This window comes from Tachypleus tridentatus, chromosome 8, assembly GCF_004210375.1.
Source record: "Tachypleus tridentatus isolate NWPU-2018 chromosome 8, ASM421037v1, whole genome shotgun sequence".
NCBI classification, from domain to species: Eukaryota; Metazoa; Arthropoda; class Merostomata; order Xiphosura; family Limulidae; genus Tachypleus; species Tachypleus tridentatus.
In genome coordinates, this window is record NC_134832.1 from 117,217,110 (window position 1) to 117,229,699 (window position 12,590).

Here is a 12,590-nt window from a genome sequence, read left to right on the forward strand (position 1 = left end):
TGATACATACATATATATATACATATAAACATATGGTTTAAATCAGTTGAGCGTTTTCTTTTGGGAGAAAAGGACAACGTATATTACAGAAATGAGGGTACAAAACACTTGTATCTTTGAACGTTCGGAAACTGACAAACTCGTATATGACCGTTTAGATCTTAACCACCATAACCATAAAAAAAAAAGAGTTAAAGATTTAGTTTACACTAACTTAAAATTGTCTTGGATGTCTTGAATATGTTGAAAACAATTCTTACAGTAAAACAAATCAAGGTCAAAATGAAAAAGCAGAGTAGCTTGCTTTGAGAAAACAATCAACACTATAGCAACATTTTGAAAGTTTCATTACGTTTTACCGCAGTAAGCAACTAAGTGCAGAATTTATATAAGTTTTATATAACAAATTGTTCAAGTACGTTTTCTCTTGTTCAAATTTGCTTCCAAAACGACAGTTTCACTGTGATCGACTCATGCTAAGAAATATGTAGTCAAGTATTATTGAATGGTCAATTTAAGCCATATAAAGTTTGACTAAAAATATTTGTCATATCAAGTACCAACAAACTTAGTCACAGTGATATACATTTTGAGACACTATACATACTGAAGCATTTTTGTTTAATATACAACATGTTAGTGACAACTTAGTTCTGAAAAATAAATGACTTATCATTATCCAATGAGACAACGACCACCTGTTTTTCTAGAAAGCCAGCAAATAAGATTTTAATCACACAAAGGTTGAGATTAATCCATACAACAATGATAATTTGGACGGGAAAATTGGTTGGTTTGCCAAACATGCAAAATGACTGGACCTTAACGTTTGTCTTTTTTATAGAGAACAGATGTTTTCACATAATACACAATCAATAATTAAAAAAACTAAAAATTCAATTTTTTTTGTTTCGATTGTGGGCAATACTAAATTATCTGGTTAATAACTTTCGTCTTTGTTGAATCTGTAACTCATTTTAACTGAAATATTTATTATTACCTACAAAATAATCATGTACATTTGTTTGATTGTGTATGAAAATGTTTTAAATACCTAAACACTAAGGTAAACATTTTTTCACATACAGTATAATAAATAAGCAACATGACAAATATTTAAATATATCTATTGACCCTCAATTCCAATAGATTCAGTGAAATTCCATATGAAAATGAATGGCATTGTTCATTCTCATTGTCACACTGAAATGAAACAAAAGAACAGATAACCAGCACTGTACACAATATTCGTCCAACTGCCATTGTAGCTACACATATTCGATATGACCATCCAAATGAATCTAATCAGTTTAAAATAGTAAATATCAAAATTCTACAGGTCCACTTTTTAGAATTTTAACTTTTTTCAAGATATATATTATGCATAATTCCAAACACAGATAAAAATGACTTGTATCAAATCAACTAGATGTATATATTACCAACTAGTTATTTTTTTTTTTCAACTACAAGATTAGAGAGCAAGTATCAAAAGAAAAGTTAAAATTAATAGTGCAGTGTGTCTCAATACTATGCATTCCATTAATAGTGCAGTGTGTCTCAATACTATGCATTCCAATAAAAACTAAGTTTTAAACTTTTTTCTCTTTTGATGCTGATATAAAATCATTTCAATGTCTGATCCATGATAGGCCAGAGTCTTATTAAAGTTTTTTGAGGCAAAGAGATTGATTCATTCAAGCAATTTTAATGAATTACATAATTCTATAATCCAATCAATCTTCTTCAACATTAGGGTATTGGTACTCACTCCAACTATGAGAAAAATCTACATAATCCAGAAATACAAGTTGTGTAATATCCAAGTTAATTATGTTTTAAAATGTGTCTGAAAAGAAAATTTTCAAAAAGTAATTTAATAGCCAAAGCACATTTTAATATTATAAGTTTAAACCTGGAAAGTTAATATAACATGTTTTACTGTTGAACACAAGTTTACTTAAATAAGTTGTTACTTAATCTCATTTGTTCACTACTCTCAGTTATTTTCTGACACTTCTCAGATCATTTCCAAGGTGTCTATACAATAAACAAAAAATTCTCATGAAACTTGCATTTTAGTGATTTATCTAATTTATTTTTTTCTTAGTTTAACAACATCTTATGTTTAATTCTAAATGTTAGAGTATTTCAGGTTGAGAAAGAAAAGCATGTATTATGTACATGATGTATACATTTTGTAAATGACTCAAAAGGAATATGTTCATGGTTTACAAAATAGTTCACATAATATTGTTTGACAAAAGCTTTTCACTACAGAAATTAGTTTCAACACTCAAACTGCAAACAGTTCTTCATGAATAACTGGTAGTTAAATAAACACACATTGTAGCTGAAAAGAAAATTTCACAAACATTATTCCACTATTTAAGAAACAACTCATGATAATATATTGTATTCAAATGAAGAGCTATTTCTAATCAAAATTTAAAATATTTCTTTCTTTGCAGACTTGGTTTCCTTTTAACTTTTTAAATTTTATATAAATATGGAAGTGCTTCATTTACTCACATCACAGAATAGTCTTTCCACAAATTTCTCAAAAATTACTGGAGAGAGAGAATTTATATTGTGTTTAGTTTCTTTTGAAGGTTACCTTCAAACTAAATAAACAGATGAAACACAAACAAACTTCCTTTATAAATGTCCAGCTTTGCTTACAGATTTATGAAAGGTTATGATCTTATTTAGAACAACATGCCAGAATCAAACAAACACAAGTCTTTCACAATTAATTTTACTAACTCCTAAAGCAAAAACAGAAAAAATTTAATACAAAGAATACCTGAGAGCATTTAAGTGAGTGATTTCACAAAACTGGTTTATGCTGAACAAGGATGAAAACAAAAATATTTTAAACCTGACATGGACACGTATGCAGCACTCAAACAGGAACAGAAGCCATGAACAAATAAAAACAGGTTTCCTGCCAAAATATTTTAAGAGATAAAGAGTGATTATATTCATTTGTAAGTATCATTATTATACTTCAGAAAACATTTTTTTTTAATTTTCTTTAAGTTTAGTTTTTGAACTGATAGATGAGGGGAATTTTTTCAGTTTTGTAAATTGTTCCTTAGATGTGAGCAATTCATCTGTTGCACAGAACTGGAGCTTGTGAAAATACACTGTAAACACCAGGTAATGTGAAAAACTATACAAACAGTTCAGAACAGGATGAAGATCTGGATAACGAGATGGTGGAGCTAGAGCTAAGTGTATCACTGTCAAGATTCCACATCCTATTATAGAAAATACAAACTGTGGAAAAAAAAAAGAAGTAATCAGAACAGTAGATAAACAAATAATCAACTGTTGTGCCAAATGTGAATGAGAAATTTAATCATTTGGTTCTTTAACTGAATCCTCAATGAATTTCATGAAAAGCACTAGGAAATGTACACCACTACGTGAAGATTACACATTAAATATATACAAAAAACAAACAATAAATGTATAATATGGAGATAAACTTACAGTAAATAGTTCACAAAAAATAAATATACTACTAATCATAGAAAGAAAGAAAAAAATACTTATTAAAGTAACAGTGAAAGCATGTGGAAAGCTGAGAATATTTAATATATAAACTTTTGTTTAGAGAAGTAAAACCCTGTTAATTTATACCATTCTTATTTTATTACATCATCTAAAAACTGCATCTTGTATCAAAGGCCTTTTTTGTATCATAACCATGAAATAAGTTTATATATTTTTCTGCACTATGTCAGTATTACTTTGGACTTGTGCAAAATTTTTAAACTCGCTAATAACTCAGAAATGTTACATACATTCATAGTTATCATAAAAAAAAAAGTCCTAGAGAAAACATACCATTAATGTTTTGACAATTTGTTTCCAACCCTCTTGGAAGCCAAGACTCATGTGTCCATAAGCTTTGAACACAATAACCAAATACAGAACTAATAAACAGAAGAATGGTATAACCAGACCATCTTTCAACAGCAGTGGAAACAAGCTGGAAAAAATAAAATACATGCTATAGCTTTGGAAGATTGTTGCTACACAAATTATTCATTTGACCTTAAAATTGTACATGAAGTTCTGTTATTACACTCCAGTTATTTTTCCAGTTATTTTTATTAGACTGCAGAAATAGATTTTAACACATTCAAGTATATACGTATTGTTACTTTTCCCTTTGACTTCTCTAAATTATAAAAATTAATAATTTAGTCCTCAGTCAAACCTATCTCGATGTTCATCTGCCCTCTAAGCATTGCAAAAAAATATCTGCAATTAGCACACCAGTCTATAACATAATCAATGCCATTCCATTTCTGAACACATCATGACTACTTTCCTCCCCTATTTCCACTGATTTCTCACTTCCAAGAATTTGCAGGCTCTGAAAGAAGAACATTGATCATGGTGAAAAAATATGTAAGAAGATGTGAGTACCAAATGGATGAACATATTCAGTGTAAGAACAATGTTATCTTCCAATATTACAGTCTTACCTCCCCTCACACAATGCTAGAATTCTACACTACAGAAATGGAGGGGGCCAGTTTAGGTGCACAGCATAGAAACCATGTGTAAAGCAATCACCCAGAATGAATTGGTATATTTGGATATGAAACTGAAACACTTATATGGTTCAGCTCTACTTCTGGAACAGGTATATTTTTCACCCAGGAATGTGGAAACTAATCCAAAATAAAAATAAAATTTCTTCTACAAGCATAATATGTTCTGATATGTGCAAGCTGTAGCAATATGAAAATAGAATTAGCTATAAACATTCCTAAACTCAACCAGATCAACTAAGTTCTATAAGTTGTCCTCAGCATTAGGAGACTGAGAATAAAAAGAAAAAAAAAGTGACATTAAGAGTAGAGCCAGGGCACATGGACCATGTTATATAGAACCATCAATGCCAACCATAAGTAAACTGTCGTATGCCAAGCAACTAGAACTAATAAGAGAAAGTGAGTTTTTAATCAAAACCATACAAACTCAAAACAAACCTGTAGGAGCAAGTACAATAAACCAAACTCTGCATTATAGGTTCATGGTATTGACTAAACACAACCATAAGAACAGGGTAATAATTTTAACCAGTATTATGGATAAAATCATAACTCATTCAACCATAAATGCAAGGAAGAAACAACCTGCATCTAGAATTATGAGGACATGGATCATCCAATCAATCTATAAACAGAGTATATACATCCTGTTGCCAGCATCATGAGGCAGATGAAGTCTCCCAAACTCAACCACAGGAGCAGGGAAAGAACCTCCTACAACAGGAATCAACAAGACAGATGTCTACTGTGCACAACCAAAGTAAGAAGGCACTATTATGCAAAAAAAAAAAGGGGGGACATGATGGTGAGTCCAGAGAAACATCTTATCAGTAAAAGTGCAATGGGTGTTCATGATTCCCTACTTTGAAAAGCAGATTGATCCTGATTTATTCAATCAAAGGGCCAGTAAGGATGAACAGAACTCCATGAGTGATGCTACACTATAAAATGAAAACTGATGCTTAACACACAAACACACACACACCAGTGGGCCAGCCACTGGTGGTTTTACAGATGCACTCCATTTCTACAGTGACCATTATAATGCAAACAATAAATAATGCAGACCTGATCAGGCACTACCCACCAGAAAGCAATCCCTACAGCAGTAGTTGAAACTAGGGTTGTTCAGAGAAAACAGAAATGAAAGGAAGTGGTGAGACTTATCCCAGTGAATGGCAAATGAACATGTATAGAAACACCATGGGAGGAGACAATATCCACCAGACAATACAACCAGATCATGCAAATAATGAAAGACAATAGCATTGGAAGTAGTCCACATACCCACCTGAATGATACTTCCTTATGGATGGTGATGGCAAAAAGCCAAAGATATGATAATATGACAAATATAATCAAAAGAAACACTGTGGAGATGGTGACCTTCCATAAATAAGTCAAAATATGTCAGCCTAACGAGCTGATGAACTCAAACAGTTAATGTAATATGGGATGGATCACAAGAAAGGGAAGGGTTCCAGAGAATAAAAACACACAGAAACCTGAACTCCCAAAAGGAGACAGGATGTGCCACATAACACACTAAGAAACAAACCAAACAAAGAAGCAGATTAGGATTAAAATGGGAGTAGTAGTAGGAGACAAAAGTTAAGGAAGTGGATGTGTAAGCCAAACAGCCTTCCCAGGTAGCACAAGTCTGAGGGAGGAAGGACCATTCTAGATAGAGTATGACATAAAAGGAATGGTAGAGGATGCAGAGAGAAATATCTGATCAACCATATCTCCAAGCAAGGAGGAGAGGGCAAAAGATCTTGAGGAAGATGGAAAATGAATACAAAGGTTCAAAAGTAGGATAGAAGCATAAAAGACCACAGATATCTCAATCAGGCAAATCAAAAGATTGTAAAGGGCACATGCCTCACAAGAAGCAGAAAAGAGAACTAATAGGAGAAGCCATAACAGACAAAATTTAGAGAAACAGAAGACATTCTACAAGGTTACCCAATAGCTAGAAACAGTCAAAGTAGGCTAGCCCTTGTCAAACAACCAGTTAAATAAAAAAGGGAAAAAACAGGAACAGAAACCAGTCTGAAGAGACCAAAACAGAAGGTATACTATCACCTATGGTAAATGGACATGGAAGAAGAATGAACAGATTGGGAAAAATGAAACATGTTGAGTCAGTCCCTAAACTGAGATAATGTACTTGGCAAAAGCCATGCATGTAGTGACATCCAGTTGAGCAATGTTTGACTGAGGTCAACAGAATAAAGAACAAGACAGAGGTAAGGGTAGGAGAGGCTGCACATGTAAAGGTTGTATACATGACCACAATCAATGTATGGGACAGCAGTGAAAGTACCAGAGCAGACAGACTTAGATGCAATGTCAGCGAGCTTGTTTCTGTGAATACAGAAGTGACCTGGTATCAGAAAAACTGGATGGAAGTAGATGACAGAGAGAAATGGGCCAATTGGTCTTGAATATTGATGAGAACAGGGTGAGAACTAATGTGATGGGATTCCAAGGCCAATAAAGAGTTAACTGAATCAGTATAATGAGTACAGTTCATGTGTTGCATAGCTTCTATGTGATCCAGGGCAAGAAAAATGGCATTCATTTCAGCAGTGAACACAGAACTGTAGAAGGGATTCTGTGTGCAACAACTGAATCACAACAAACCATGGCAGAGCCAACAGTCACCTTATTTCAAACCATCTGTATAAATGGGAATGGAAGGATGGTTCGAAATATGTTCAACAAATAGAAGATGGTACTTCCAATCAGGAGCATATGCCTTCTTCAGATGACACAAAGAATTGTTACATTTGGGGATGTGCTGACCAGTGAAACAGCAATGTTATCCAAGGACAGACTCAACTCATCCAACTGCACTTGGATATGAAAGTCAAAAGAAACAATGGCAGACTGTCTATTCTGAAAACACCTGGCCAATGAGGAAGGAAAAGACAATCCCAATGGATACTGTGGTAAGAATCAAAGTTTTGATGCATACAGTAGACAGTTTGAAACAGCTGAGGTGTAGATGAGATTAACAAGACTCAGTGTACAAACTCTGGACTGGTAGAGTGCATAAGACCCCAAGGCCCCTGGTGGTGAACAGGGTCCAACATCTTCAAGGTCGAGGTTCTAGCAGAGCCATACACCAGAGACCCATAGTTCAGTTTCGATCGAACAAGAAAACAATAGATTTTTAGCACAGAACATCAATCTGCTCCCCAAGAGGTGGAAGAGAGGACCCAGAGGATGTTCAGTGGAGGTCTTGCAGTATGCCATACCTCTACATCGTATCAAACTTTCTCAAGGTAAAAAAGTACAGAAACAAAATGTTGTTGCTTGAGAAAGGCTTATCTGACTGATGTTTCAAGTTGAATCAGGTGGTCCATAGTTGAACACTGTCATCAGAACTCAAACTGAAGTGGGTGAGAAGAAATCATTTGATTTGAGGAACCAAACAAGACAATGCTTATTGACCAACCCCTCTAAGATCTGACAGAGACAGTTCATCAAAAAAATTGGACAGTAGTTTGAAGGAATCTCAGGATTCTCCCCAGGCTTATGAAAAGGGAGGATAATAGCATAGTACCAAGCTTCAGAAAAACATTCTCTTGCCAGATCTGGTTAAAAACAACCAGAAGAATAGCAAGAGAAGGAGGGAGAGATGGTGTAGTATCTCATAGTGAATATCATGAAGTCCAACTGATATACTGCCAGAGCAATGAAGAGCAAGCTTTAGTTCTCCCAGCGTAAAGGGGCAGTTATAGTCATAGAGACAATCAGCTTAAAAGGAAAAAGGCAATCACTCTGCCCATGCCTTGATGGCTAAAAAGATAAATGATGGAGCAGAAGTGCTAGATGCACAAGAAAAGCTTTCTCTGAGAATATCAGCAACATTCTGGGCATCAGCAATTTCCTGGCCATGAGAAAGTAAAATCAAAAAGGGGCAGAAGTATAATGTCCACTGACCTTTTGAATCTTGTCCCATATGACTTTGGAACAGGTGGTAGAAGAGATGCTTGATATGTATTTAATCTAAGATTCCTTGACCTGCTGAGTATGTGGAAAATATGTATAAGAACCACCACTGAAGAGAATACAACCACTCCCATCATATCTGCACCACCCCAGAGAGGATTATGTCCATTAAAATCCCCCAGAATTAAAAAGGAAGACAATAATTGCTCAATGAGGGCATCAAAGTCCGACTGAACATAGGTCTCTTCAGGGGCCAGATAAGGTTAACAAATAGTGATGACACATCTCAAGGTAACACAGATGGCTAGTTTCCAAGGGTGTATATCAAGTGGCAAAGGCAGTGTCGACACATGTTGATCAACCGGCAGTGTCACCTCTTCATGCACTTGCTCATCACACAACTTGTCATTTCTGAACAGAGAAAACTGCTGAAGAGTGACTGCATCAACAAGATTTCAGAAATGTTTCCTGTAAGGAGAGAGACACAGGATGCCAAGAATAAATCAAATCCTTAATGACATCTGTATTTGAACAAAAACACCAACAGTTCCACTGTATCAAAGTGACCATTTTTATTTATGTAGAGAGAATGGAACAAAGAGTCATTCTGTTTTTCACCACTTTTTTCTTTATTGGGCATAGATCTATCAATCACCATCAATCCTGCCCTGAGTTGAGTAGGCAGGTCTCTATCTGTGAACAAAGATTGCAGCAACCAATGGCATGAATGAATAATTGTTTTGCATCTCAGGGCTGAAGAAGAGGATGAACCTGAAAAGCACCCAAACCCAAAGTCAAAGGAAGTAGACCCAGCCAGTCACTAGAAGGAGTGGCATGGATAGAGATGGAAGTAGATGTAGATTTGTCAACTATTTTTAACCATGGAGGGCAAAAGATTCTTCAGATGTTTTGGCAAACAGATGAGTGGATGTTTAGATTCCCAGAGGAAGTAAACTGAAAGTACAGAACCTTCTCTGGGAGGTCCTCTCATCATGTACAGAAATCCACCTCTAGGGGTATAAGTACAGAGAAGGTGAAGTAAGCACCACCACTGCCATAGTCTCATCTCTGTCTAACCACCAAGGCAGAAATCTGAGGCAAAGTTCTACTGATCAAGGAGGGTCCAAAGGTTGCAAATGGGAGCCCACACATCCCCAAAGAGATAGAATACTTCAAGCTTTAAGAAATGTGAGCTGAGGAATATGTAAATTGCTTTCTCCAAATTTGAGGACAAAGAGGAGAAAGCTCGGCCCATTTGAGGTTGTAAAGAAAAAATCTTCAAAAATTAATGGGGTACTGAGCAGGGTAAGAACAGACTTGTCCATAGTCATCAGGAATACCACAAGTGCTGCTTCCTGTAGGAGCAGAGGAGTGTCATCTCTGGACTGTAAACAGGAGAAAGCAAGCAGGAGCCAGTTGTCCATTGGAAGAAGTGTGTAAAGACATAAAATGAAGATGTTGGACAAGAGTTAAAGTTTATACCTCCTAACATATCACTAAAAGAACTGAGGCTGATCATAATGGTAAAACCTTGAACTGGAATAACCTTGAATTATATTATAAGGAGAAAATGAAATTTCTGTTATCAAAAACATATGAAAAGGAACCAATCACATGAGCAACTCAACAACGTACAAAATTTAAGTCCCACACAGAGAAAACTTAGGATAATAAGGAATATAGTTAACCATAAAACAAAAAAGATATAACTACAAAATATATATTACTAGCTGTAATGGTATTTAATATTCAAACTATCTAAATATACCTACTTAACAAAGTACTTATGAAGATCAAAGAAACAACCCACCTAAATGTATTTAGCCCACAAAGTATGTCAAAATAATGAACATCCAAACTGAGTAAAATTACTGAGAAAATATATTAACCATCAATAATTCCTCTAAGTTAACCTAGAGGTTAAGTACACTTATTTAAGTCTTACAGTGATAGAAAGGCACACTTAATGGCAAAAAAAAAGTTACTCAATTGGAACAGCAAATTAGATGTTACTAATAGTAATGATATGTAACTTACATATAATCTCAACATACCTAGTTAAAGTATTTATTAATAACAAACTAATACACCCACAAAATTTTCTGAGGCTTCTATGTAATAAATATTAATGAATGTTCAAAATGATTAAACTTACCTAACAAATGAAAGGCAATAATAAACATCTAACCTACATTTTGTCTTAAGTAACTTAGATGACAAAGGACAGACAAATATCTAACTTACTAAAGTCCAAGCACTGATGATATGAAATATAGAATTCTCCTGTGTGTAAAAAAAGGCATCTGAGCTGTGCCTACCATGAAGATATCAACCAGGTGTGAATCAAGTAAAATTTTATACCATAGTACATCTACCATAGTAGTTAACGCAACCATTTATCTTTATTTTCTAATTCCTACAAGAAAGTTCATAAGCACGAAAAGGGTTGTGAATATTAAGGAAAGGTGGCTAAAACGCCGTTATTATATATACATTATAAACAACGATACTAAAATAATGATATAGTGTAGGATTTAATCAGAATATACTGTAATATTACTGAACAAAATCTTCCTTAAAGTTTATTTTTTATTTTTTTTTAATTATGTTCACCATTACATTTCACTTTCTTTTGGCATTAAGCTATAACTCGTGAGTAAAAACAAATCTGATTACTAAATATATTTGTGAAGGCATTACTTTACTTTCTTCATTTTCATGAGCAAGTAATGTGAAAATTTATACAGCATGACATCTTACTGATAACGTGAAATATAGAAATAACAAATAGACATAAAATTAACTGGTGGTTGAAACACTGGACTTTCAAATTGCAGCTGCAATCTACCAAGCAAGCTCATCTTTTCAACTGTGGGAGTGTTATAATGTGACGGCTAATCTCACTATTCATTGATAAAGAGTAATCTACCTCTAGTCTATCATTTACAAGTTAGTGATGACTAGTGCAGATAACCCTCAAGCAGCTCTGCAAAAGATTCAATGAAATAACCAATGAAATGAAAGTGACATTAAAAATTGTGTGTTGTTCAAAATCTATTATTTGAAGTGAATAAAACTGTTTATAATATTTTTGTATTTTTCCATTGTTCTTCATTAACATACACATAAATACACTTCACCACTTTTGGTGTTTTATATCACATATAATCACTACTAAAAAAGGAATTATTGTAGGAGCTAAATACATATATTCTGTTCTATTTGGATAGAATATTCCTGCTTTAACATTTTGAGTAATTTACAATAGAAGGAGGTATTTGTGTATCAGACTATATTTGTCATGTATTTAGTAATCAGTTTCAAGTCACATGCACATTGTAGCAATAGTAACTATAGACTACGTATATTTGAAAACTTTCTTGTAACTTTGGGTGTAACAGTTTGATTTGCGAGGACAGATTTAAAGAGGTTTAATATTACAAGTAAAATGTTTGCTTTTCATTTTTATAAAGTTGTTCATATAAAGTATGTATAATTTCAACATACCTAGTTAAAGTATTTATTAATAACAAATTAACACACCCACAACATTTGCTGAGGCTACAATGTAAAAAATATTAATGAATGTTCAAAATGATTAAACTTACCTAACAAATAAAAGGCAATAATAAACATCTAACCTACAATCTGTCTTAAGTAACTTAGATGACAAAGGATAGACAAATATCTAACTTACTAAAGTCCAAGCACTGATGATATGAAATGTAGAATTCTCCTGTGTGTAAAAAATGGCATCTGAGCTGTGCCTACCATGGAGATATCAACCAGGTGTAAAGTGTACATGTTGAAAAATTTACCATATGTGGCCAAGGAGAACTGTATGCAATAAGAAGAAAGGAGGAGAAGAACAAATCCACCAAAGTGGATAATGTGGTGGCACAGCAACTGATGACAACTCCTGAAGAGGAGAATAGTATGTGACAGACTAAAGTAAGAAGATTCCAAAATTGTCTTCTCCCTCAGAAACATTGTCACACTGACAAGAAGAAGAAATCACAAGACTATCACATGAATCTAGTTCTCTGGGTAATAAGG

General features: G+C 33.9%; 1 protein-coding gene across 2 annotated transcripts in view; it reads right to left on the reverse strand.

The window, feature by feature from the left end:
• Positions 1–701: 701 nt before the first annotated feature.
• gny (ALG6 alpha-1,3-glucosyltransferase garnysstan) overlaps positions 702–12,590 on the reverse strand; it is a 69,249-nt gene continuing 57,360 nt past the window's right edge. For both annotated transcript variants that reach the window (XM_076451088.1, XM_076451089.1), the window contains exons 13-14: positions 3,856–4,000; positions 702–3,282 (exon numbers count right to left, since the gene is read on the reverse strand). In XM_076451088.1, the coding sequence (XP_076307203.1) occupies positions 3,028–3,282; positions 3,856–4,000 (400 nt within the window). In that variant the 3' untranslated portion in view covers positions 702–3,027. The remainder of the gene's footprint in view (positions 3,283–3,855; positions 4,001–12,590) is intronic.